The following is a 26,635-nucleotide window of genomic DNA, read 5'->3' as shown; positions in this document are numbered from 1 at the left end:
AAAAGGTCCTCATCTGGCATCTAAAAGAACAAAGTGATGAAGCCAGGCGATCCTCACTGGGGTGGTTGTTCCATAGACGGGGTGCCACCACCGAAAAAGCCCTTTCCCTAGTAGCCACCGCCTCGCCTCGTTTGGCAGGGGCACCCAGAGGAGGGCCTCCGAAGATCTTAAGGTCCAGGCTGGGACATATGGGGCCAGGCACTCCTACAATGTGTCATTCAGAAGAAAACGAGTTATGACCGTTTTTCGCCCAACCCACAACTCCTTTCCGTTAAAATTCCACCACCTCAGGCAGCGTGCTGCAGATCGTTTCAGCTCCCGGCCAGCAGTACCTTCGACCTCAAGGCCCGGTTGTCATGCAGACGGTGTCTCAGGCGGGAACCGTTCAAAACGCGCTGAACGCTCTGGGGAACCAGCATCCAGCTGGCTTGCCGGCTTCAGCAGTGGCACAGCAAGGTAAAGGGGACGGGGGCATTTTCCTGCAGGTCTCTCTGTAGGACGTTTTAAAATCTGGGTGTCTTTGCACGTGATGGTTTTGTGTTTCTCCCTGCCTTCCCAAAAGACAAGGAAAGGAGACGATGTTGATAGGAGTCGTGGGCACTTAACATGGAACGAATCAACTCTTGATTCCCCCTTGTGCATATTCTAGGTAGAACAGTGGGCAGCAATTTAGCATCGGGGGACTCTGTTGGACCCTTAAAGCCTGGCCTCATTCATGGAGGACACGCTCAGGTATTCAGGCTAATTTCTCTGCATGAACTCAGTGGTCCATTGATGCTTGGCGGGCGGGCAGTGGGGAGAAAAATGAAGGACAGGCGTTGGATTTTTCATTTATTTCCTTATCGCCCTCTTTGGGGAAGGAGTCGTTTGAGGAGAAGAACCGGCTTCTGAAGGAGCGCCTGGACAGGATATTTTCCTGCAACGAGCGCCGCTGCTCCCGGGCTCCTGTGTATGGCCGCGATCTCCGGAGGATTTGCTCGCTGGTGGGCGGCCGGGAGACGCCCCCTCAGTGCTCCGCTGGAGCCAGCAAGTGGAGCTGGGCCGGGTTCGCCAACTGTCTCCGCGCCCGGGATGCTGCCAAGGACTGTGGAGACCCACTGCAGGAGTTGGTGTGGGCGCTGGCACGGCAGCAGGAAGCCCTGCGGGGCGCCGTGAATAGGTGATGTGCACTTCCACGTAGGATCTGAACGTTGAGTGACTGCCCAACTCTAGGGACATAGGAAGCTGCCCTATACCGAGTCTGGCCCTCGGTCTGTCTAGCTCAGGATTGTCCACACAGACTGGCAGCGGCTTCTCCAGGATTGCATGAGAACATAAGCACAGCCCTGCTGGATCAGGCCCAAGGCCTATCTAGTCCAGCATCCTGTTTCACACAGTGGCCCACCAGATGTCTCTGGGGAACCCCCAACAGAAGATAAAGGCATGCCCCATCTTCTGCTGTTGCTCCCCTGCAACCGGTGTTTGGAGGTGTCCTGCCTCCAAACCTAGAGGTAGCCTAGTAGCCACCAATGGGCTTCCCCGCCACAATTTTGTCAAGGCCCCTTTTAAAGGCCACCGAAGCTGGTGGCCATCGCCACAGCTTAATTTACGGTGTGAAGAAGTCCTTCCTTGGCTCTCTGCTCAGTTCCCCGGCAGTCTGTTTCAGGACCCTGAATCAAAGGCAGTGAGGTGGAAGGAGAAACTTCGCTCTCTCCCTGCCCCAGGCATGGTTTCATAAGCCTCTGTCATGTCTCCCCTTTGTCGCCTTTCCCCTAAACCCGGTTGTGTAGCCCTGTTCTAAACTCAGCCTTGCTTCGCAGGCTGCTGCTTGTGCTGCCCGCAGCGGTGGCCACCGCCCCATCGTTGCAAGTGGCGAGGCCTCCCGCTCGGTACAGCCACCGCATGAAGCTCTTCAGGCACCGTCTGAAAGAGAAGGCCTCTCCTTACATGCATCAGCTGCATCGGCTCGCCACTCCTCAGCTGCTTCAGTTTCCCGACCTCCGACTCGTGCAGTACGATGCAGGTAACGGAAAACCGCTTCACTCCCTTTCTCGGGAGGTGGGCTGGGGCTGGGGTGGGGTGGCTGGATTCCACCAGGCCGCCCCATCTCTTGCAAGGCGGCTTCATGCTTTTCTGGCCTCTTCACGACCCCAGGGAAGCTGGAAGCACTGGCAGTCCTGCTTCAGAAGTTGAAGTCGGAAGGGCGGCGGGTGCTGATCTTGTCCCAGATGATTCTCATGCTGGACATCCTGGAGCTGTTCTTGGATTTCCACTCCCTCACCTACGTGAGGATTGACGAGTGTGCCAATCAGGAAGAGCGGCAGGTAAACCCACCGTGGGCGCATGCTTCTCGCTGCTCGGAGAAGAGGGGGTTGTGGCGGAACCGTGCTGGGTGGTCTCCCGTATCGTCCGATCCAGCTTCCCTCTTCTATCCCGCAAGTTTGCTGCACACACAGAGCACTGCTTGAACGAGGGCTAGAGAAGTCCCCCCGTTCAGGGAGCGGTGTTGGGGAAGCCTCGGCTTTTGTGAGGCTCTTGTGTTTGCCTCCTCTGGAGTTGTGGATTGCAGCATTTGTGGACTTTCTTACTAGGACATCTTTGTAGGCAATGCATGGGCCAGTGCGTTTCTGTTTTGTTACCGATAGCTTTTGAGCCGTTGGGCAATTTGCCTGTCGGTATACTCTGGGCTATGTTTGCAGTTGTTTGCCATTCAGGGCTAATTGTTTGCAATTCAGGCTCTGTTCACATAATAACCGCCAAACCACCATTTTTGGAAGTGGAGCTGTAGCTGAGTGCCAGAGCATCTACTTTGCTGGCAGAAGGTCCCAGGTTCAATCCCTGGCAGCATCTCCCGGTAGGGCTGGGAAAGGCCCTTACCTCATACTCTAGGGAGCTGCCACCGGTCTGAGTAGACACTACTGAGCTAGATGGACTGAGGGTCTGACTTGGTATAAGGCAGCTTCCTATGTTCCTAATGGCTGTTTTGAATGAGTTTTGGGCTCATCCATTTCCCACCTTCTCCTCTCATGCTCAATTCTCCCTATTGTCCTGCTTTGTGCAAACCATGGTTTATCTGTAAACCAGGGTTGGAAACCCAGTTAAGACCATGGTTTCCAATTCTGGTTTGGAGGCGAAGTGAGATTTGTGGTAACCTGCATCACCTGATGCAGATGCTATAGTAAAATTCTAGGGGCCTGAATCCAAGACTAGTCCCCCACCCCAATTTTTTGATATTAGAAATCAGGAGGTAGTCTTAAATTCAGAATCCCATTCCTTTCTGTTCCTGTTCATTATACCTAAATGCAGATATAACCTGTATATAACCTCTACTTTTAAAGGGGATTGTCATAAATTCAGAGTTGTCCTCGATTCGGGTAAATGCCCGAATACGAATACAATTCAGGTAAAAATCCAAATACAGCAAATACAAGTTCAAGTGAGAGAGGGGAACTGGAGTATGTGGGGGTAAGAGGAGGAGGAAGAATGGGAGGAGTTAGAAACTTGTTTGACAGCCTAACCTGGGAGGAGAGCTGGTCTTGTGGTAGCAAGCATGACCTGTCCACTTAGCTAAGCAGGGTCTGCCCTGGTTGCATATGAATGGGAGACTAGAAGTGTGAGCACTGGAAGATATTCCCCCCCAGGGGATGGAGCCACTCTGGAAGAGCATCTAGGTTCCAAGTTCCTTCCCTGGCAACATCTCCAAGATAGGGCTGGGAGAGAGTCCTGCCTGCAAACTTGGAGAAGCTGCTGCCATTCCTTGTAGACAATACTGAGATAGATGGACCAATGGTCTGACTCAGTATATGGCAGCTTCCTATGTTCCTTGGTTTGGCCATTACATCTAAACTAGGCCTTGGCCTTGAATGTAGCAATTGCCTGGGCTAATTGCAGCTGAAGCGTCTGCTTATTTAACACATCAGTCCTATAAGGTAAAGGAGTCTGATTTCAGGAGTAGCGCTTTTTGTTGTTGTCGTCGACTCATTAGAAGTGCTGGATGGCTCTCGTCTTTACTGCTTGATGGTTTTCCCTTTTCCCTCCTCCAATCCAGGAGCTGATGAAGACCTTCAACAGAGACAAGCGCATCTTCTGCGCCATCCTTTCCTCCCACAGCCGTTCCACGGGGGTCAACCTTGTCGAGGCCGACACTGTTGTGTTTTACGACAATGACTTGAACCCAGTGATGGATGCCAAGGCTCAGGAATGGTGTGACCGGATTGGCAGATGCAAGGACATCCATATCTACAGGTGGTGCTTCCCAAGGAGTTATCCTTCTAGTAGAGTACAGTAGGCAGAGGGCGAGGTCAGGACCATTCTTGTTGAGATTAGGGTCAAGCCCTAGGTCAGAGGTGGGCAACCTTGGCTCTCCTGCTCTTGTTGAAATACAGCTGCCAATGGAGCTGTATGCCTATGCATACCCTAGACCAGGGATTCTCAACGTTGGGTCTCCAGATGTTTTGGGACTTCAGCCCCAAAATCCCCAGCCCCAGTGGCCTTTGGTTGGGGATTCTGGGAGTTGAAGTCCAATAACATCTGGGGACCCAGCGTTGAGAGTCCTTGCCCTAGACCAGGCCTGCTCAACTTAGGGCCCCCCCCAGCTGTTTTTGAACTACAACTCCAATAATCCCCAGCCACAGTGGCCAATAGCCAAGGATTGTGGGAATTGTAGGCCAACATCTGCAGGAGGGCTGAAGTTGAGCAGCCCTGCCCTAGACAGAAACCATTGTGCAAGGAGCTAATTGTAGCCATTTCAGAGGGCCGGCTCTCACAGCCAAAGCAATGCCAGGTAAATGAAAACTGGAGATTGAGTGGCATCCCCCCCTCACCCCCTCCCGCGCCAAGCAGGGTGTGAACTCTGGATTTTTGCCGGCCAGCACTGTAAGAACCCGACATTGAGCCTGAGAGCATAAATGTTAGGTGTGAACTTGGGTCTCCCCAGACCTCTCTGTTTCAGAGAGGAGAGCTGGTCTTGTGGTAGCAAGCCTGCCTTCTCCCCTTAGTTAAGCAGGGTCCACCCTGGTTGCATATGAAAGGGAGACTAGAAGTGTGAGCTCTGGAAGAAATTCCCCTCAGGGGATGGAGCCGCTCTGGGAAGAGCATCTAGGATCCAAGTTCCCTCCCTGGCAGCATCTCCAAGATGGGGCTGAAAGAGGTTCCTGCCTGCAACCTTGGAGAAGCCGCTGCCAGTCTGTGTAGACAATACTGCGCTAGCTAGATGGACCAATGATCTGACTCAGTATATGGCAGCTTCCTATGTTCCTATTGTGGCCTTTTGCAGCTATTGATGATTTATTTACTTTCCCCCAAATTTGTAAGCCACCCCAAATCTGCGTCTCTGCCCAGTTTACAACAATGAAGTGTCTGTCTGTCTGTCTTTCTCATATGTGTATACCGCTCACTACCAAAGTCTTTAGGCAGTTTACAAGGATGCTGTAAACTGCATCTAGGTGGTTTACAGATGAAGTTAGGATGCTTCATCTGTCAGCTGCCTTGAAAACCCACATTATCAATCCTTGGCTCTCCAGTAACATCCAGTGTGTGTGTGTGTGTGTATACACACATAAACACACACAGACATACACACACATATACACATACACCCCCACCCCCCCACACACCCTACCTTTCCGCTCGTAAAGAGAGACTCAAGGTGATGAGCAAAGAACCCTGCAATATACCATGAGATTGTTGCGGGCTCAGCTTTGCTTTCCGCCGGAAGGTTTTGGTAGACCACTCTGGTTCCTCTAGACTCGTCAGCGGGAACTCGATAGAAGAGAAGCTCTTAAAAAATGGCACGAAGGATTTGATCCGAGAGGTCGCCGCTCAGGGAAATGACTACTCCATGGCCTTTTTAACGCAGGTAATAAAATATATTTGTTTTATCAAAGCATGTCCACCTCTTTATGTTAAAGCACAGTTTCCAAGATTTTTTTTTGTGGGGGTGGAGGTGTCTTATGCCAGCAACAGTACTGGTCAGGGAAGGAGAGCTGGTCTGGTGGTCGTGAGCATGAGTGTGCTTTGCGAAGCAGGGTGTGCTTTGACTTGCGTTTGGATGGGTGACTACATATGAACACTGTAAGGTGTCCCCCTTAGGGGATGGGGCTGTAGCTCAGTGAAAGAGCATCTATGGAATTCTCTGCAGATGTTGTGACAGCCACCAGAACTGGATGGCTTTAAGAGGGGTCTAGACAAATTCATGGAGGACAGGTCTGTCAGGAGAGAGGGCATGCCTTCATCTCTTGCCTGTGGACTTCTCAGAGGCATCTGGTGGGCCACTGTGGGGAACAGGATGCTGGACTAGGAGGGCCTTGGGCCTGATCCAGCAGGGCTGTTTTTATATTCTTATCTGCACATGTGAATGTTGGCAGTCTCAGATTCACTCTCCAGCATCTCCAGTGACTCCTGCCTGCAATCTTGGAGTGCTGTTGCCAGTCAGTGTGGACAATACTGAGCTAGATGGACCAGGGGTCTGACTCAGTTCTATCTGTACAAAGAGGGTTGTCTCAGGGGAGTGCTGTGGAGTTGCTGGGGAGTGGAAACTATGTACTCATTTAGACAGAGGAATTAGTAGCATTACGTTGAGCCAGTGTTCCCCGTAACAAGGATTCTCAGATGTTGACTACAACTCCCATCATCCCTAGCTGCAGTGGCTTTTGGCTGGGGATGGTGGGAGTTGTAGTCAAAACCATCTGGGGATTCGAATTACAGGGAATGCTGTGCTGAGTTCTCAGTTAAACCCAGAGTTAACAACCAAAATTGAAAGCTCCCAAGTTGGTTAATGTGAACTTCAAGAGAGACTCCTTCCCCACAGCAAACAATCCAGGAACTCTTTGAGGTTCATTCCCCGATGGAAGATTCCGGCTTCCGAGTGAAAGCAGAAGAATTTGTGGTGCTTTCGCAAGAGCCCTCCCCGGCCGAAACCATCTCTCCTAAAGTCGCAAGGCCTTTTATAGAGGTAATGAAGCACAAGTCATTTCAGTGGAAATTACCAGCAGCAGAATAAGGGAGTTGTTCCAGAAGAATCTTGCCTCTCCTCTTTATTTTCTGAATCTTCTTTTTCTTTTCTTCTTTGAAGGTTTATTGAAACCTTTTCAAGTATTCATGTAGGTAATACACTGGTTCCCCCAGGGAGCCATATGAGTCTTTTAAAAAATGCATACATTCTCTTTGGGGGAGTGTATATACTCGCGTGCATGTGCGCATGCATGCAGAATATAAATAGAACAGTTTTCCAATACAGTTAGGAGGTAATCGGGGAAGTCGATTGACAGAAGTGTCCAACCTGTACACAGAGAAACAGTGAGGAGCTGGAAATATGGCAACCATGTCAGATAGGCTGCGTTGTGATAATTCTCTGAGAAATCTGAGGCCATGTGGTCTCCTTGTGTGGATTTCGTGACCACACAGGCCTTATTCACAGGTTGTGTTCAACACTCTTACCGTCTGTGTTTAGGGTACGCAGGTACAGATCTGTACCCAGGTACAGTTAAATCACATGTTACGTTGAACGCAGGCACAACAGTGCCCTTATCTGTATCTTGCATTTCAGGAGGCCTGTTCCCAAGTTGGCTTTTAAAATGAAAGCCGCCTCAGTCACTCACATGGAAACGTGTATGTGTGTACAGATCTGAACAACATAATGTCTGAACAGGGCAGAATGCCAGTACATATAAGATGTTTAAACACTTCCAACCAGAGGAGTGATTAAGTAAAATCCCCAACGTTCAGGAGGCAAGACATCCGTGCTTTGCAGCTTCCTTGCCGATGACCAGCTGCAGCAGGATGAATCCTGCAACCAGTGTTCCGTCTAACAGGGAATTCCAGGTGTTGTTGACTACAACTCCCATAATTCCCAAGCAAAAGCCATTGCAGCTGCAGATTCTGGGAGTTGTAGTCAACAGCATCTGGGAAACCCCTGTTAGAGGGAATACTGCAGCTGACTTTAATTTGCCTAATTTATGCACGTCGCAGGACCCTGCTTTCCTTGGCGCAGAATTGTACCTTTTTCGTAGTGCGCTGCATATACAGCTCTGCATAAGCCTGTCTGCAAAGGTACGCTGTGCTTTTTTCAAAGGCTCTCAAAAGCACTGAACGAGAGGGAGAGGAAGAGGAATCCAGCACCCACATTCACGACATGGAAGCCAGATCAACTTTGGAGCCCCTCATTTCAGAACTTGGCAAGTCCCAGTATCTTGAGGAGCCTTCACAGCTGCAGGAGCTGGTTGCTGTTGTCGATCAGGTATATCCACTTTCCACTCCCCTCCGCCACTGTAAAGAGTACAGGAAAACTGGCATTCGCGTGGCTTCCGTTCCCTGCCATTACCACGAATAAGGAAACCACGGATATTGTGTAATTAGGTCTATGGCATTGCTGGGCTTAGGTTCCTGGAGGCCTGAAAATCGCAGACATTTCCGCCCACCCCTGACCTGATTATGTGAAAATTAATCCTTTTTTTGCTGATTTGTATCGCGTATGCTGAGGACAGGTGCCAATTACCCGACCACGGATGCACGAAACCGTGGGTGTCAGGTATGAGGTCTGCCTGTTGGCAGGAGGAGGCAATGGTAAACCCCTCCTATCAAAAGAAAACCACAGGGCTCTGTGGGTGCCAGGAGTTGAAATTGACTTGACGACACACTTTTTACCTTTTAATGTGCTAGGCACAAATGATGGCAGAATGAAAAACAGGTCTGAAACAGCCTCATTGATCCTCTGTTGCCCATCTCGATTCGACAAAAGTCTGGAGATGCGCTTTTTAAATTAAGGCTTCTGAAACTTCCCCTGGGGTTTGAAGAATTCCTTTGCCCCTCACCATTACTTCTCTGTATATTCCCTCAGCTCACCCCGATTGAAAAGTATGCTCTGAATTACCTGGAGCTCTTTCATGTTTCCCCGGACGAGAGTGAACCGAAAGAAAATGAGGTATGGTATTGTATCTGTCTACTGCCTTTATATGGCGCTTTTCGGCTGCAGCGTTCAAGGCCGTTTACAGTTTTAAAAGACCAGCTAGAAGCTACCGATTGGCCAGCCCTGGGCTAAGAATAGGAGGTTGGAATGAAGAGTGTTCAGAGAAAAGTGAGGGAGGGGTCAGGAAAGGGCATATGGAGGGATCAGAGATCCTGAGGCTTCCCTAGCGTTTTTCTGAGCAGCCACACGAAGCCACCCAGAGAGAATGGGCAGGGAGAGAGGAGAAGGTGCCTCTGGCCGATTCCGAAAGGCTGGCACGTGAGCGATTGGCATGCGAATGACGTCGGATCATAAATCTTCTTACTGTTCCTTAGGCGGAAGTGAAAACAGCGAAAAAGGTGTGGGAGACTCATCACCTGAAGGATTTGAAGGAACAAGAGGAGAAAATGCTTTTGGATGGCGAAGAGGAGGAGCTCCTTACCTACACCCGGGAGGATGCCTATAACAAAGTAAACTGACCTGCCTCTCTGCGTATAGGTCGCTGGCTCTTAAAATAATTAGAATACACTCTGTTTCACGCCATCATCAGCGCTGAATAGGTCCCTTTTCTGTTTTTGTACAGGAATACATCTACGAGGGCCCCGATGGACAAACTGAAATCATGCCAGTAAGTTGTGGTTAGTTGGTTGGTTAGTCAGTTTTTTCTCTTTCCCTCTCCCTCCCTCTCTTTCCCTCTCTTTCCCTCTCCTCCCTCTCTTTCCCTCTCTTCCTCCCTCCCCGCCCCCCCTCTGATTCATATACTGCCTCAACTCACTTCTCTAGGCAGTTTACTTCCATTTTTGAAAGGAGGAATTAAAACCTTCTGTGTGCCTGACTGTGCATATTGAGAAAAACCTCTTACGATGTCCTGTGCAGCTCTGGACTCCCCCAACACCCCCTCAGGACGACAACGACATTTACATCGACTCGGTCATGTGTCTGATGTACGAGTCCACCCCGATCCCAGAGTCCAAGCTGCCTCCCGTCTATGTCAGGAAGGAGCGTAAGCGCCACAAGACGGATCCATCTGGTAAGCATTGGACTGGTTGTCGCATCCGTCTTAATACAAAGCGTCCTGTCCCCCCACCCCACCCCACTTGCTGTTTCTACATACAATTTCATTTAGTTAAATAAAAATTAATAGTCTAAACCAGGCCTGCCCAACTTCGGCCCTTCTGCAGATGTCAGCCTACCACTCCCATAATCCCTGGCTATTGGCCACTGTGGCTGGGGATTATGGGAGTTGTAGTCCAAAAACAGCTGGGGGCAGGGGCAGAGTTGAGCAGGCCTGCCCTAAGGGGCGAAAGCCTGAACAAGTAAAGGCAGCATCACGATTCAGTTGGTTCCTCAATCAGCTTGCGTGTCTTGTGCCCGTTTGGTTGACCTCTGAGTGCCTCACTGAGCACAGCATGCCTCTCCCAGCGGCAGGAAGGAAGAAGAAGCAGCGGCACGGGGAGGCGGTCATTCCGCCGCGGTCGCTCTTCGACCGGGCCACGCCCGGGATGCTGAAGATGCGGCGGGAGGGGAAGGAGCAGAAGAAGAACATCTTGCTGAAGCAGCAGACCCAGTTCGCAAAGCCCCTGCCCACCCTGGTCAAGCCGGCTGCGGAGGCCGGCCAGGACAACCCCGAGTGGCTCATCAGCGAGGATTGGGCCCTGCTCCAGGTAAGGCGGCGCCTCGCTGGGCCTGAATTGAGTGTCGTCGGCAGCCAGCAGTAGTTGACTAGCCCGAGCTGGGGAGAGGAGCTGGTCTGGCGGGAGCAAGTCTGAATTTGCCCCCTTGCTAAGCAGGGCTTGCCCTGGTTGGCCATTGGAGGGGTGACTGTCCACACTGTCTGCTGAAAGGCATTCCCCTTATGGGATGGGGCCATAGCTCAGTGGCAGAGCATCTGCTTGCACGCAGGAGGTCCCAGGTTCGCTCCCTGGCAGCATCTCCAGGTAGGGCTGGGAACGACTCCCGCCTGAAAGCTTGGAGACGCTGCCGCTTGTCAGTGTAGACCAGGACTGCTCAGCTTTGGCCCCCCTGCAGATGTTGGCCTACAATTCACATCATCCCTGGCTCCAGGCCACTGTGGCTGGGGGTGATGGGGCTTGTAGTCCAGAAATAGCTGGGTGTGGGAGCTATGTTTAGCAGGCCTGGCATAGGCCCTACGGAGCTAAAGGGACCAATGGTCTGATGCCATGCAAGGCAGTCCCTTTGCTCCTAAGATGCAGTAGCATATTTTCCCATGACAGGAAAAGAGAGATCTCCATGAAAGATCGATTCATGGAGGACAGGCCCATCAATGGCTACTAGTCTGGTGGCTATGGGCCACCTCCAGCCTCAGAGTCAAGATGCCTCTCGATATCAGTTTCAGGGGAGCAATAGCAAGAGAGAGGGCTTATTCCTCACCTCTTGCCTGTGGGCTCCCCAGAGGCATCTGGGGGGCCACTGTGGGGAACAGGATGCTGGACTTGGACGGGCCTTGGACCTGATCCGGCAGGTAAAAAGTAAATGCTGGGAATTGGCCCTTTGATTTAGATAAGGTGTTATATTTCTCCCCCTGTGTAAGGGTGGTAACCCCTTTAAGAGGGTTATGCCGCCTGCTGGTTCCCAATGCAAGGCCCTCCCAATAATGTTCTATTTCTGTCTCTACCTCGAACACCATCCCCGGAAAGAGAGCTGGTCTTGTGGTTGCAAGCCTGACTTGTCCCCTTAGCTAAGCAGGGTCTACCCTGGTTGCGTATGAAAGGGAGACTTGATATGTGAGCACTGTAAGATATTCCCCTTAGGGGATGGAGCCGCTCTGGGAAGAGCAGAAGGTTCGATGTTCCCTCCCCGGCAGCATCTCCAAGACAGGGCTGAGAAAGATTCCTGCCTGCAACCTTGGAGAAGTCGCTGCCAGTCTGTGAAGACAATACTGAGCGAGATGGACCTATGGTCTGACTCAGCAGACGGCAGCTTCCTCTGTTCATTGCCGCCTTCCCTTTTGCTTCCTCTTCCAGGCCGTCAAACAGCTGCTGGAGCTGCCTCTCAACCTTGCTGTCCTGTCCCCGGCCCACACCCCCAACTGGGATCTGGTCAGCGATGTCGTGAATTCCTGCAGCCGGGTCTACCGCTCCCCCAAGCAGTGCCGCAACCGCTACGAAAACGTCGTCATTCCAAGAGAGGAAGGGAAGGTGGGTGTCGGCAGGGACGTGTGCCTCTCTCCTACTCTCAGCAGCGTCGACCAGTCGTCAAACCCGTAAAAGACAACTATCCGTTATACATTTTTTTCCTCGCTTTAATTGTTTGTGGCACTTAAAAAAAAATGGCCGTGTTTGAGCTTCCTCACAACAACCCTGTGAGGTAGGTCACCCATATGCCCATTTTACAGATGGGGAGTTGATACCGAGACGACACAGTGGCTTGTCCGAGGCCTCCCGGCATGCTTCCTTTGACCCCACCCCCACCCACCCCAACACCCCTTTTTACCCCTCCTTATTAACAAGGATTATGACCTCTGATCTCCCGGGCCGTAATCCTCCACCCGCTGTCACCACACCGGCTCTCAGTAGAGACCCTCTATTTGTGCCACTGATCTCCCCGCAACCCATCGCAGAAAGTCAAACTTTGCTTCTTATTTTACAGCTTATGTATGAAGCGAACCCTAAGAAGAAGACAAAAAGCATTTATAAGGTGTGCACTTATAAATTGTTGTTCCGCTGCAGACAGTCTGGTACCTTTTTAAGCATCCGCAGAGGTGGACACGTGGTCAATAGGAGATCCATACACTTGAATGCTGGGTCGGCTCTTGGAAGCCTCTGCCTCTGTTTTGCGCTCGCTGTGAATTAGAGCGCGCTCCTCTCCCCCTCGGCCGCGTTAGGCAGCCTGCCTCCCCAAACACCACTGTTTCGTCCACCGCCCCGAAATGCCACCTCATTCCGCATGATTGTGACAATAAGTCCTCTCTTCCTTTTCCTTTTCCTTTTCTTTAATTTTCAAAAGTATGTTTTGTTACCAGCCTTTTTTTACTTTTCATTTTGAAATCTGATTGCTTTGCAGACATTTAATGAATTAATCCCTGCAACGCCCCACCAGGTAACGTATCACCCCCGATTTACAGCTGCCGAAATGTAGTTGCGCCGTAGTATACCAGTAGTCGTAGCTGTTCGAAACCTAGACAGCCTTCCGCGACCGGGGGGAGGGGTAGAGTTGGGGGCGGGGGCTTCAGGCTTCAGGCAGCTGCTTTTACTAAGCGACTTTCTGAGCAGCAGCTTAAATTTAGGAAGATCTCTAGGGGTGCTGTTAAGTAAGCATGGCAGATTAGGGGCGACAGTGATTGATTGATTGTGTGTGTGTATGTGTGTATTCATGTCTTTATATATGCCCAATGGGAGGTCTGGGACAGGGGTTTCCAACCTGTGGCTCTCCAGATGTTGCTGAACATCAACTCCCATAATCCCCAGCTGCAGTTGATTGTGGCAGGGGATGATGGGAGTTGTAGTTCATCAACATCTGGAGAACCACAGGTCCTGGTCTAGTACTGGGCTGCACAACGTCAGCCCTCCTGCAGAGGTTCTACTCTCAACCCCCATCATCCCTGACTGCTGGCCACTGTGGCTGGGAACGATGGGAGTTGTAGTCCCAACAGCAGCTGGAGGGCCCAGGTTGCACAGCCCTGATCTAGGAGCACCTAATCCCATAGCATTTCTGTACTGCAGTGAACCTGTACAGCACTTGGAATGGGAGGCCTCTAGAAGGAATCCAGGAAGCTGCTTTCTACTGAGTCAGACCATTGGTCCATCTAGCTCAGTATTATCTACCCTGACTGGCAGCAGCTCCCCAGGGCTTCAGGCAGGAATTTCTCTCAGCCTTGCCTGGAGATGTTGCCAGGGTTTGAACCTGGGACCTTCTGCATGCAAAGCAGATGCTCTGCCACTGAGCTTCAGCGCCCCACCCCACCCCCGGGCCTTTCTGTGTTTCACAAGCACAATAAATAGTCCTGGCAGATTAATAGCCCCCCAAGCTGTGAATGCTGTGCGGCAACATATGGCTGCTCTGCTCTGAAGTAAGGACGAGGCTGGTTAGGCAAGAGAGTCATGTCCTCTCTGCCGGCTGGCTGGCTGGCTTGCTGTGATGTCATAGAAGGTTAGGCAGGTGAATGTGCTGAGCCGGGAACAGCATATTTTTTTAAGAAGGTGAGCCTTTGGCAAGCAATCAACTGTGTAGGAGGTGGTAGAGCCCCCCCCCCCCGCCCAGCCTGCTTCTCTATCAATGCTGCGACTTAGCTGGTTCACCCAGTGCCCACCAGAGCCAGTGGGGATTAGTGGCACACCGCTCCCCCACCAGAGCAGTGGCACACCGCTCCCCCACCAGAGCCAGTGGGGAGGATAGGGATTAGTTTTCAGCTGAGTTTTCCCTTGGGGAAACGGAGGAGGGATCATCTGAAAGGGGGTGGAAGAAGGCAGAAATCTCCTGGAACGCGGAGGGGAGAAGTTTCAGATTTAAGGATACTTTGGAGGTTCAGGTGGGCAGCATTTTGTCCGTGTTCTGTCTTGCCAATCTCTGGGCTCACAATTAACATAAGAACAGCCACGCTGGATCATGCCCAAGGCCCATCTAGTCCAGCATCCTGTTTCACACAGTGGCCCACCAGATGCTGCTGGAAGCCACAGGCAGGAGTTGAGGGCATGCCCTCTCTCCTGCTGTGACTCCCCTGCAACGGTGGGAAATTGCATAGTGTGAGATTGTGAGAGATTGCAGTGTGTGTCTGTGTGTGTGTGTGTGTGTGTGTGTGTGTGTGTGTGTGTATACGTACGTACCTGGCAGGGTGGGGGGGGTGTTCCTGCCTTTCTTATGGAGCGGATAAAACTTAGATCAGTGATGTATAGATGTAATGTCTCCTTGTGAGTGTGTTCCTCTTCCTTTCCTTGGAGCTAACCACGGCTCAGGCTTACCTTTGCACCAATGTTACTATCAACCGTGGTTTGCAAACTGGCCCAGTCTCCATGTTTAGAGGCTGCTCTGTAACTCGTCAGGGTTAATGTTAATATTGGCGCTTTAACTCTGTGCCATGGCTAGTGAAGGGCAGTGTTCCCTCTAACAGTCAACAGATGTTGTTGACTACAATTCCCAGAATCCCCAGCTGCAGTGGCTTTTGCTTGAGGGTTCTGGGATTTGTTGTCGTCAACATCTGGGAATGCCTGTGAGAGGGAACCCTGGTGAAGGGAGGATTCATGCAAGGGGGAGTCTATGAGCTGTGTGGCTTGTTCCTTCTTCCCTCTTCCCCATGGTTAAGGGATTAGAAGTAAGCCGTAGTAGCTTGCTTGTGAAACATGCTCACAGTACATGCTCACAGTATTTCCCTGCTTAGAGTTCTCGCAATCCCTGCAATGCCAGTGAACCTGGAGATGGGAGACTTCCAAGGTGTGGATGAAGCAGAATGGGGCTTGCGTTATTCATAATATATATCCATATATCTCATATATACAACATGCTCCCATTATCATTCTGTAATCACTTTTTATCACATTACTTTAAGCATATTCTCACATAAGGGGCTTCTTTGGTTTTAATCCAGAATCCATATATGAAGACTTTGGTTTCAGTCTGTTCATACCGACTGTGTTTGGCAAGTTCGTTTGAGAATCACTTTGCAAGCTTTATGCAGAGGGGTGTTAGACTAGCTGTGGTTCAGACCAGATGAATTTAGATGGGTACAGGTCAGTTAGGCCAATTAGATTGCTTACATTCTAATGAGAAAAACCACAAGAACACAGATGGACAGTTTTCTGCTAAGAGTTGGACATCTGGTCCTAGTCAACTGACTGATGAGGTCACCTAATCCGGATATATTCTTGCAAACGATGCAACAGTCGGCAGTTCGCAAGTTCTGAAAATTGCTGACTCTTGCATCGTTTGCAAAAATATATCCAGATTAGGTAACCTCACCAGTCAGTTCTTGTGGTTTTTCCCGTTAGAAGGTAAACTGTCTAATTTGCCTAACTGACCTGTACCCATCTAAATCTGTCTGGCCCATAGCTAGTTTGAAAACAAGGCAATAATCAATTTTTAATTATATTCTATAATGACTTTCTGATTAAGATGGGTGGTCTCTTCTATCTAGAAGTGGCCTATCAAAACTTAACAAGTACCCCAAAACCATCCCCATGGGAGGCTAAGACCGTTCCCTGAGACCAGGCACTATAAGAGTTTAAGCCATGGATTTGATTTGGGGGATTTTTCTCCTCATATCTGTGAACTTTTTGAACTTTCCCACTTACCCCCTAGCTTTGGGCTTCAAGTTTTGTGACTTTTAAAATTCTTCATCGGGTCTCCTGTTTTGGGTTCTATCCTTTGTGTTACTGAGACTGATTTGGCAGGAGTGGTGAGATGCCTACTGAATTCTTTAATATGTTTAGACTTTTAAAGTTTAGCTCTTCTAGCCTATCTTAAATGGAACCCCAATAAAATGTTAACTTGCTCTCTGGAGTGTGTGCTTCATTTTCTGGGCAGTAAGCTAGTAGACTGTCAGACCCAGTAACCCCATGGCTAAAATTTGGCTACTGGGGAATATTAGTAATCAAAAAATTTCACAGCCGTGGATGCACCGCTGAGATTCGTGTCCAGCTGTCGTTTGCTTTGCCTGGAAGATGAACTACCACTGGAGTTTTAGGATATAAGTGTTAGTGAGTGGGGGGTTTTATGCTCTCTTGTGAATATGTTCTTTCTATATGAGGAAGGTTTTGAGGAAAAGGAGAATGTATGTTTCTGACAATTCTATTTATTTATTTAACATATTCATATATTGCCCAAGACTTGTGTCTCTGGGTGGTTTACAATAAAACAGTACAAATTAAAACAAAATTAAAATAATTTAAAATGTAACACAATGTTAAAAACTACAAGTCTAATTAAAAGCTTGGGTGAACAAATATGTCTTAATGGCCTTCTTAAAAGTTATCGGAGATGGGGAAGCTCTTATTTCAGCCGGGAGCTGACCTGGAAGACAGTCGTACAAAAATTGAGAAATTGGAAAAGCAGGAACCGCATTTACAGCTGATCAATTCCCTGCTGTCCACACAAAACCAATCTCTTTGTTCAAAATGGACTCAGGAAATACAGAGGCTGAAAAACAACCTTAGTTTAAAATTAGCTGGTCAGAACCCAGTAACCCCATAGCGAAAATCTGGCACAGCACTCCCGGTTTCTGGCCGTAAGAACCCAGAAATTTTCAGTGATCTCAGGTTGGTGCTGTGCCAACTCAACGTTTAACAGAGATCGGCCAACCTTAGACCAAATCCCAGTTCTCCAATCTCGCTTAAATTTTGGGTTGGCGCAGTGCCCATTCTGCATCGCCAAAAATATCAGTCCTTATGTCCAGAATTTGGGAGCACGTGCACCTTGGGAACCTCCCATTTCCAAGGTGGTTGGCATCGTGGGGACCGTGAGAACCTGCCCTTTAATATATTAGAGATCTTGGGTAGCACACAAGCAGAAGTGTCACTCAGGGTTTTTTTTTTAAAAATTATTTTTAAAAATGGCACGTCATAAAACTCCGTTGTTGCTTGTTTGCAATTAGACAAAGAACAGCCGCCCCCTCCGAACCAACCAGCTGTACGCCCAAGACGAGGGCGCAACGCACACCCAGCTTTACACAAATCACTTTGAGATCATGAAGCTAATTGCTGGGAAGAGAAGCCCACCGATCAAGCCCTTGTGAGTTGGTCTAAGAGCCTTTCCTCTTCCTGCAACTCCATTGCACTGTGTGGAGTGTTCGGCTTTCAAGTTCTGTGTTGGACAAGGGACATTGACTAGGGCGGTGGTGGTGCGTGTACAACAACAACAAATATTTATATACCACTTTTCAACAAAAGTTTCCAGAGCGAAATAATAAATAAGATGGCTCCCTATCCCCAAAGGGCTCACAATCTAAAAAGAAACATAAGACAGATACCAGCAACAGTCACTGGAAGTACTGTGCTGGGGGTGGATAGGGCCAGTTGCTCTCCTCCTGCTCAATGAAAGAGAATCGCCACATTAAAAAGGTGCCTCTTTGCCAAGTTAGCAGGGGAGTACACCATTGTGGGTCACCTGAGAGCTCATTTTTGCACGTTTGCATGGCCAAGAAACTTGTGGGTGTGCTGGTATGTTTGTGCCTGTGCTGCTGGTTTTAACCTTTAGCTTGCGACCAGCGTATCCTGAAAGGAGAGCTGGTCTTGTGGTAGCAGGCATGATTTGTCTCCTTAGCTAAGCCAGGTCCACCCTGGTTGCATATGAATGGGAGACTACAGTTATTTGATGATGATTATAAGTTGTTGTTAATAACAACAACAATAACACATTATTATTATTATTATTAGTAGTAGTAGTAGTAGTAGTAGTCATCATATTTAGTATTATTATTTGCCAGGGTACCTTCTCATATTTATGGTGATATAAAGCAGGGATTCCCAGGTTTGAGTCCCCAGGAGGATGTTGGACTACAACTCCCATAATTCCATGCCACAATGACCAGTGTGGCAGGGGGAGGGTGGAAGTTGTAGTCTAGCATAATCTGGGGGCCCAGGGCTAGCAATCGCTGCGATAAAGGATGCTTTTAAATTGCCTTGTTTTATAACCGGCATCTTTTGGGTTGTATTTCAGGCTTGGTATGAATCCTTTCCAGAAGAATCCGAAACACACTTCAGTGCTTGCTGAAAGGTAAGCCATTCCCAGGGGTCGGCAACTTGCAGAATGATCCTCATTCATCCATAACACCCTTCCTTGGTTAGGTAAGGGTTGCCCCTGATGGAAAGAAAAGGTAGATTAAAAAAATAAATAAAAGGACACACTTCAGCCCACGTTTAATTTCTATTTATTACAGTGGGACTTGTTTGAAGCATTACATTTCTTTCTGTTGAAATCAGTGGGGCTTAAAACCTCTTGATGTTTTCCTGGATTGTGTCCAACTCTCCCCACCCCACCCCACCCCCACCGCAAACCCTCAGTGACTTTTGTTGCTCTCTCTGTCTAGCGGCATCAACTACGACAAGCCTCTTCCTCCCATTCAAGTCGCGTCCCTCCGAGCCGAGCGTATTGCGAAAGAGAAGAAGGTACTTTGAGAGATGGCAGTCTTAATTCCTGGGTCAGGACATGAGCAAGGGGTCATGCAGAGGGGCAGTCAGGATAGCATCAAGATGATCATCGTTATTGGCTTGACGCATCAGGCTGGGAGGTGTTACAATATGCTGCTTCCTGTCTTGGTGCATTCTGGGAGGGGGTGGTACAGTGGAGGGAAAGACGGTGCTTTGAAATGTCTGGAAGGCGGCCACTTAACTTTGCGGAAGCTGGTTCTTTCCTTAAGGCATAATTCCCATCCGCAGTGGCCAATAGTCAGGGGCGATGTAGTCCTACCACCGCCAGAGGGCTGAAGTTGTGCAGCCCTAGCTTACCTTAAGCCACGCTGCCACCCTCCAGTCCTGTTCATACCAATGTGCTTTGTTGTGGTATTGACTTCTCCACTATCGTTTTCGGGTTGATTTCGTTAATTTCACATGCTAGCAAGACAATGCTCAGGATCATCCGATGCGGATTAGAGCCCTACGTGGAAAGGGAAATGCCGGATGTTCAAGCTGGTTTCAGGAAAGGCCAAGGAACAAGAGACATCATTGCTGATGCACGCTGGATAATTGAGAAGGCCAAAGAATACCAGAAAGAAGTCAATATGTGCTTTATTGACTACAGAAAAGCCTTCGATTGCATCGACCTTGTCAAGTTGTGGAATATCCTTAGGAAAATGGGCATCCCAGAACATTTCATTGTTCTCGTGAGAAACCTATACACAAGATAGGAAGCCACAGTCCAGATGGGACATGGTGAAACAGGCTGGTTCCAGATGGGCAAAGGAGTAAGACAAGGCTCTCTACTTTCTCCTTATTTATTCAACTTATATGCTGAACATATACTGAGAGAAGCTGGATTGGAAGAAGATGAGTGTGGTTTTAAAGTTGGAGGAAGAAACATCAATAACCTGCACTACACTGATGACACCACTCTGATAGCTGAGAATGTGGATGATCTGCAAGCAATAGTAATGAAAGTCAAAGAGCACAGTGAAAAAAATGGGACTAAGACTAAATATAAAGAAGACTAAACTAATGACAACAGGTACAGCAACCAGCCTCAGAACTGAGAATGAAGACATTGAAGCGGTGGATAGCTTCTGCCTTTTAGGATCGACCATCAACAGTCAAGGATCCAGCAGTCAAGAAATACGCAGCAGACTAGCACTCGGTAGGGTTGCAGTAAAGGCCTTGGAAAGGATATTGAGATGCTGTGACGTGTCTACACCTACAAAGATTTGAATCGTTCGGACAGTGGTTTTTCCCGTTACACTCTATGGATGCGACAGCTGGATTTTGAAGAAGCAAGATAGGAAAAGCATTGACGCTTTTGAGCTGTGGTGCTGGAGAAGACTTTTGAGGAGACCATGGACAGCCAGGAAAACAAACAAATGGATCATAGAACAGATCAATCCAGAATGTTCACTTGAGGCACAAATGACCAGGCTCAAACTATCCTACTTCGGACACATGATGTGAAAACCCAGCTCCCTTGAGAAGTCCATAATGTGGGAAGAGTTGAAGGAAAGAGAAGAAGAAGAGGACAACCAGCAGCAAGGTGGATGGACTTGATCGCCACAGCAACGAATGCACCGCTGAGAAAGGCCAAATGGAAGACAGATCATCCTGGAGAGAATCTCTCTATGTGGCCGCTAAGAGTCGACACCAACTTGATGGCACTTAATCAGTCATTTCGGGGTGGGGTGGGGATGCTCTGATATGGCTTGCATCGCCGTGGATTATCGGTTCAATGCAGTGCTCAGCCCTGGAGAATGGGTTCTTTGTGTCCTTCCAGCCAGGGATGCTTTTAGGTACCTCTGAAAGTAAGCAGAGGCCTTCTGGAGTATTCAGAGGGCTGCCATCACAGATGAGCCTTCAGAACTCAAGAAGCAATGCCTCTCTCTCTCTCTCTCTCTCTCTCTCTCCCTCCTTGGCCCCCCAGGCGCTGGCTGAGCAGCAGAGGGCTCAACAGCAGGCCGGGCCGCAGCAGCCCCAGCAGGCCGGGCAGCAGCAAGGTCAGCAAGCGGCGGTCCAGCAAGCACAAGCCCAGCCTCAGCCCCAGCCTCAGGCGCAAGTGGTCCAGCAGCCCCAGGCTGTGGTGCAGACGGCCGTTACCACCGTGGCAAACACTGCAGTATTGGTAAGACACTCTTGCCAATCAGCTCCAACAGGGCAGCTCCAACACTGTGGGTTTGTGGGAAGAGAGCTGGTCTTCTGGAAGGATGTAATTGCCCCCTTTGCTAAGCAGTGTCTGCCCTGGTTTGCATTTGAATGGGAGACATGTGTGAGCACTGTAAGATAGTCCCCGTAGGGGATGGGGCTGCTCTGGGAAAAGCACCTGCCTGCTTGGACGTAGAAGGTTCAAGGTTTGCTCCCTGGCAGCATCTCCAAGATAGGCCTGAGGGAGATTCCTGCCTGCAACCTTGGAGAAGCCGCTGCCAGTCTGTGAGGACAGTACTGAGCGCGATCGACTCAGTATAAGGCAGCTTCCTATGTTCTTAACTTAGACAGAAAAGAGCTTGTGCATTGCTTGTCTGAGACCACAGAGGGCTTTGTTGGACTGTCAGTAGATTCAAGCTCTCCTTAGGCCAGATGTCTGCAGGTCAGGTTGATGCCTTTGGATACCTTTTGTGGCTTATCGGGAGTCCTGCTAACTACTGCTATGGTGAATATTTCTGCACTGCTTTTCAGCAGTTCTCAAAGCGACTTGCATAGAAAAATAACGGCTCCCTGTCCCCAAAGGGCTCACAATCTCAAAAGAAACTTAAGATAGACAGCTGCAACATCCACTGGAGGGATGCTGTGCTGAGGTTGGATCCGGGCCAGTTTCTCTCCCTCTGCTGAATATAAGAGAATTGCCCCTTTAAAAGGTGCTTCTGCACTCAGTCAGCAGGTTAACAACTCACGAAGTTCCTCCTTTCACGTGTGTCCATATAGTCTTGTGAATTAGGAGAGGACCCGTTTGCTTACATTTCTCTTCTCTCCTGAACTGTCTTTTGACCAGGCTGGCACAATGAAAACTTCAGTGACCGGGACAAGCATACAAACCGGTAAGGTGCACCTGACCGAGCGAAGGATTGTGGGTGGTGGGTAAAGAAATCTCGGAGGCTGGTTTCCGATCTGGTCCCAGAATGCCCCTGGCTTTGCCTTTTCAGCGACCGTGAGCGGGAACGTGATCGTGAACACCGTGGCCGGGGTCCCTGCGCCCACCTTCCAGCCAATCAACAAGCGGCTGGCTTCGCCGGTGATCCCTGGAACTCTGGCTGTGAGTACCTTGGAAGCCGCGGTCCCTTTAACATGCGTGCGCACAGAAGTTTGTGGATGGCCGCTCAGTTAATTTCAGATCCCGCTCAGATTGGATCAGGACGGTCCCACTCGGAATATACATGCTCGCGCACACTGCCTCGATAGTGCCGCCCGGAACAAAATTCATTTTGCACACAGATGGGGGGAAAATGCACTGCTTGGGAGGCCCAGGATGTCTTCTGAGTGCTTGAAAGGGCTGTACCACTTTAGACTGTGGGGCGGGGGGGGGAGGAGGTTGGGTTCACGTTTTTGAGCTGTCCCCTGCATGAAAAGTTCCCTGCAAGAAGAAAATGAGCATAGCGGGAAGTGGGCTGATCTCGAACCATTCTTCCGGATGTGCTCGCTTGTTCGTTGGGAGAGTGTTGTTTTCCATTTGGGGAGCATTCAACCATGATACCTTTAAAGGTAAAGTTGTGCCGTCGAGTCGGTGTCGACCGCTGGCGCCCACAGAGCCCTGTGGTTGTCTCTGGTAGAATACAGGAGAGGTTTACCGTTGCCACCTCCCGCACATTATGAGAGGATGATCTCATACAGTCGCGGCAGAGTCTGAGTCAAAACCCCGTGAGGATTCATAGCTTTCTCTGTTGTTTAGGCCACAGGAGGGACGAATCCAGCCCAGGTGGTCCATAACCAGCAGAGATCGACTGCTGCCCCTACCACCTCCTCAGAACTGGTGACTATTGCATCAACTCCAGGGGTGCGAGCGGTGACCTCTGTGACGGCATCAGCTGTGGTGACCACCAACCTGGCCCCAGTCCAGACCCAGGCAAGATCCTTAGTCACGCAAGTCACGCCAGGTAAAGATCGTTCATCTTAAGTTCAGTTATTTCACTTTTAAAATAGTACATGTGATTCTTACCCGTGGATGCCAGTCTTCTTCTTCTTCTTCTTCTTGTTCTTCTTCTTGTTCTTGTTCTTATTATTTTCTTGTTTACACAGTCAGACAGGTGTTATTGACTGGTTTGTTTTATCCAGACATGGAGTCCTTCCCAAGGACCTGGGATGGCTGAATTTTATTGTCAATTGTTATAGATATCGTCGCAGAACATAGGCTGTTCCCAGTAAAGCTGCTTTTTGTTGTTGTTGTTTTAATTTGATTTATATACCACCCTTCCAAAATGGCTCAGGGCGGTTTACAGTTAAAACCATCTCACCATTTCCGAATGTAACTTCAGCTGCTCTATTGCGTAATGTTTTACTTTTTTTCCTGCTCATACTTAAGGGTTTGAACTTCATAGTTTCATTATTTCGCCTTTATAAAAAAATGATTCTCCCCCCCCCTTTTGGTTTTTTAAGCCACACTGAGAAGCATAGCCTTTGGTGAGGACTGTGTTTTTCGTTTGTCAGCTGATCTGGATCCACAAATAGAAAGGAAAAGTAGAATAAAACTTGTGCATGTAAATAAAGATCGGGGTATATGTGTGTGTTCTCCTTGCCCAAGTGGGAGGCCAGTCAGGAAAGCAGAAAAGAAAGCCACGGAGTTGTAGTTGGACTACAACTCCCATCATCCCAGTGCCCAACACTCAGGGATTATGGGAGTTGTAGTCCAACAACCGTTAGAGGGACTACTAACAGAGTAAAGACTTGTGGTCCTGGGGTAGGACTTGCCGATCATGCTCCCAGCTCAAGAGGCTCCTTTAGCCCTGAGAGACCTTACAATAATTAAAACTATGGCTATAATGTTAAGTCAGTTACTGGGGTTGATGAATCAGTTAAATTTCTACTGAGAAACCTAAAATAAAAGAGCCCTGTTTAATCAGGTAGCTCCCTTTTGAAAAACAACGCTATTTTAACGCAAGAACCTTTCAAAAACTGTGCGTAGCAGGAGTTTGCCACCCAGAGTTGACAAATACGCCAAATGTTTATATGCCATTTTTCAACCAAAGTTCCCAAAGCGGTTTACATAGATATAAATAAATAAATAAAGTGGCTCCCTGTCCCCAAAGGGCTCACAACTTTAAAAAAAGAAAAGAAAAAAGAAAAGAAACATAAGATAGACACCAGCAGCAGCCACTGGAGGGATGTTGTGCTGGGGACGGGTAGGGCCAGTTGCTCTCCCCCTGCTCAATAAAGAGAATCGCCACTTTGGAAAGGCGCCCCTTTGCTCAGTTAGCGGGGGTGGAAAAGAGGCGATCCTGAGGAGGCGATGTATAAAAGCATACATGGAGTAGAGAGAGTTTTCTCTCCCTCTCCCAGCACTAGAGCCGGGGTCTTCCCATGGAATTGAAAGGTGCGAAATTTAGGACTAAGAAAAACAAGTATTTTTTTTCACACAGTGCAGAATTCATCTCTAGAAATATAATCTCTGCCGTGGGATGTGGTGATGCAAGAAACGTTGCTGGGCGGCTGATTTCTCTTTTTCTTTCCCCAGCAGCTCCGACAGGCGTGCAGCTTTCTGGGAAGACGATCACCCCGGCCCACTTCCAGCTCCTGCGGCAGCAGCAACAGCAGCAGGCGGCCGCTGCAGCGCAGGTCCAAGTCCCCCAGATCCAGGCCCAGGGTCAGGCCCAGTCGCCAGCCCAGATCAAAGCCGTGGGGAAGCTGTCCCAGGTGAGGGAGACGATGCCTGTGTTCCCGCCGGCGGCTGCTTTTTGTGGGCAGGGTTTGCTTGGGATCGCAACCTGCCACCGAGCTGAGACCGAAAGATTTAATATAATCTCTTATTTAGTGTTGTTATTTCTTTACTACACTTTTATACCGCCTTTCTGCCTTGACAAAGGCACCCAGAGCCTTTGTTATTAAAAGAATCAAATAAGAAGATTAATAAAATGTTGTCTCAGGCTGTTGGTCTTTCCAGAAGCAGAGGACAAGAGCTCCCTGGCCTGGGTACCTCCTTTCTTGCCTTCCTCTCAGGGCGCACTGGTCTTCCCATATGCCTGGGAAGGTCGGGGGGTGGGGGGCTGCCTCAACATGTAATGTACCTGTCGGGCTGCAGTTGCCCGTATAAACCTGCCTGGGTCCTCCACTCACATCGCAGGCCCTGCTCAAGGCCCCGCCACTAACAGAGATTCGGTTGGTGGGGTCTAAAGACTTTGCCTTTTCAGTTGTGGCCCCTCGGCTTTGGAACGCCCTCCCTGCAGAGCTTTGCCATGCTCCCCCACCCCAGTCAGTGTTCTAAGAAACAGCTAAACACACTTTAAAAAGAGAGAGAGAGAGGCTTTTTAATGGTTCACCTGTTGCTTAGATCTGGCCGGTTCTTCAATTGTTATAATTCTCAGTTTTTAATTTAAATTTAATTTTCTAATGTTCTCTCCCTCCCAGGAGCAACTCCTCAAGTTGCAGAAGCAGAAGCTGCAGCTGCCACAGCAGCAGCCTCCGCTGGGAAGCCAGCAACAGGCTGCCCAGGTCCAGCAGCAGCAGCCGCCCCAGCACCTGACGGCGGTCGCCGCGCCGAGGCCGGGCGCCGTCCTGACAGGCGCCACCGTCGCCAACCTCCAGGTCGCTCGCCTCGTAAGTTGCCCCTTGTTCTTCGACTTGGCAGCCCTCGAGGAAACCCGAGTCTTGCGGGATCGAACCGCATCCTGGTTATCCCTCAGTGGCTGGGCCCGATGTCTCCGGGAAGGCCACAGGCTGGGCAGGAAAGTAGCGGCCCTCTTTCCTGTGGCCCCCGATAGCTGGTGTTGAGGTAGACTGCCTCTGAACCGGGAGGTTCCATTTCGCTCTTGCAATCCTCTCCTCGTGCTGTAGGTTTTAGGCGATCCCCTCCCCTGCTCCCTGCCCCCAAAGGGCTCACAATCTAAAAAGAAACATAAGAGAGACACCAGCAACAGTCCCTGGAGGTCCTGTGCTGGGGGTGGAGAGGGCCAGTTACTCTCCCCCTGCTCAATAAAGAGAATCACCACGTCAGAAAGGTGCCTCTTTGCCCAGTTAGCAGGGGCTGGTCAGCTGGCAAGTAGATTTGTAGAGATGTTTTGCAGCATCAGGTTCTTATAGATGGAAGGATGTGCATGAACTGGTTTGTGTGCTCCTGGGAGGCAGGGGCAGGGGTTATCTTCTCTGCTGCTTCTTCCCCCCCGCCCACACCGGGGCACTCCCCAAAACCACCATGCATGGCTGATGCACATGCACGTGCATGGCTGATGCACATGCACCGGAGGTCCACTGCTGCAGGGAGGTTCACTGCTGCCCCACACCAGCTGATTTGGGGGAGAGCGTTGGCAGGGGTGGGGGGAGTAACGGAGAAGGAAAGGGCCCCCTCCCTGCCCCTTAAAGGCCTCCCTTGCTGCCGAACCAGCTTGAACCGTAAAAGGTGCGCCGAACTGGTTTGTGCCCATCCCTAATCAGGTGTGGTGAGCAACGTCTCTCTCCAACAATGGCTTGCCGTCTTTTTTTTTTTTTTTTT

The 26,635-nt window shown here is 49.7% G+C and overlaps 1 protein-coding gene across 16 annotated transcripts in view; it reads left to right on the top strand.

Annotated features, from left to right (window-relative positions):
* The window catches only part of EP400 (E1A binding protein p400), an 84,290-nt gene that overhangs the window by 51,631 nt on the left and 6,024 nt on the right, over window positions 1–26,635 (top strand). For 10 of the 16 annotated variants that reach the window (XM_053280244.1, XM_053280242.1, XM_053280243.1 and 7 more), the window contains 26 exons: window positions 292–456; window positions 650–732; window positions 861–1,159; window positions 1,800–2,002; window positions 2,134–2,303; window positions 4,028–4,224; window positions 5,725–5,836; window positions 6,788–6,931; window positions 8,051–8,215; window positions 8,816–8,899; window positions 9,259–9,393; window positions 9,507–9,551; window positions 9,800–9,953; window positions 10,346–10,587; window positions 11,908–12,081; window positions 12,533–12,580; window positions 12,947–12,982; window positions 17,466–17,602; window positions 18,530–18,586; window positions 18,900–18,978; window positions 20,930–21,127; window positions 21,992–22,037; window positions 22,143–22,252; window positions 22,886–23,090; window positions 24,665–24,843; window positions 25,555–25,743. In XM_053280244.1, the coding sequence (XP_053136219.1) occupies window positions 292–456; window positions 650–732; window positions 861–1,159; window positions 1,800–2,002; window positions 2,134–2,303; window positions 4,028–4,224; window positions 5,725–5,836; window positions 6,788–6,931; window positions 8,051–8,215; window positions 8,816–8,899; window positions 9,259–9,393; window positions 9,507–9,551; window positions 9,800–9,953; window positions 10,346–10,587; window positions 11,908–12,081; window positions 12,533–12,580; window positions 12,947–12,982; window positions 17,466–17,602; window positions 18,530–18,586; window positions 18,900–18,978; window positions 20,930–21,127; window positions 21,992–22,037; window positions 22,143–22,252; window positions 22,886–23,090; window positions 24,665–24,843; window positions 25,555–25,743 (3,656 nt within the window). The remainder of the gene's footprint in view (window positions 1–291; window positions 457–649; window positions 733–860; window positions 1,160–1,799; window positions 2,003–2,133; window positions 2,304–4,027; window positions 4,225–5,724; window positions 5,837–6,787; window positions 6,932–8,050; window positions 8,216–8,815; window positions 8,900–9,258; window positions 9,394–9,506; window positions 9,552–9,799; window positions 9,954–10,345; window positions 10,588–11,907; window positions 12,082–12,532; window positions 12,581–12,946; window positions 12,983–17,465; window positions 17,603–18,529; window positions 18,587–18,899; window positions 18,979–20,929; window positions 21,128–21,991; window positions 22,038–22,142; window positions 22,253–22,885; window positions 23,091–24,664; window positions 24,844–25,554; window positions 25,744–26,635) is intronic. The other 6 variants (XM_053280246.1, XM_053280238.1, XM_053280232.1 and 3 more) reach the window with 5 other exon arrangements.

This window comes from Hemicordylus capensis, chromosome 15 (assembly GCF_027244095.1).
Source record: "Hemicordylus capensis ecotype Gifberg chromosome 15, rHemCap1.1.pri, whole genome shotgun sequence".
NCBI classification, from domain to species: Eukaryota; Metazoa; Chordata; class Lepidosauria; order Squamata; family Cordylidae; genus Hemicordylus; species Hemicordylus capensis.
The sequence above is the reverse complement of the archived record's forward strand: the minus strand, read 5'-3'. Positions and strand labels throughout refer to the sequence as shown.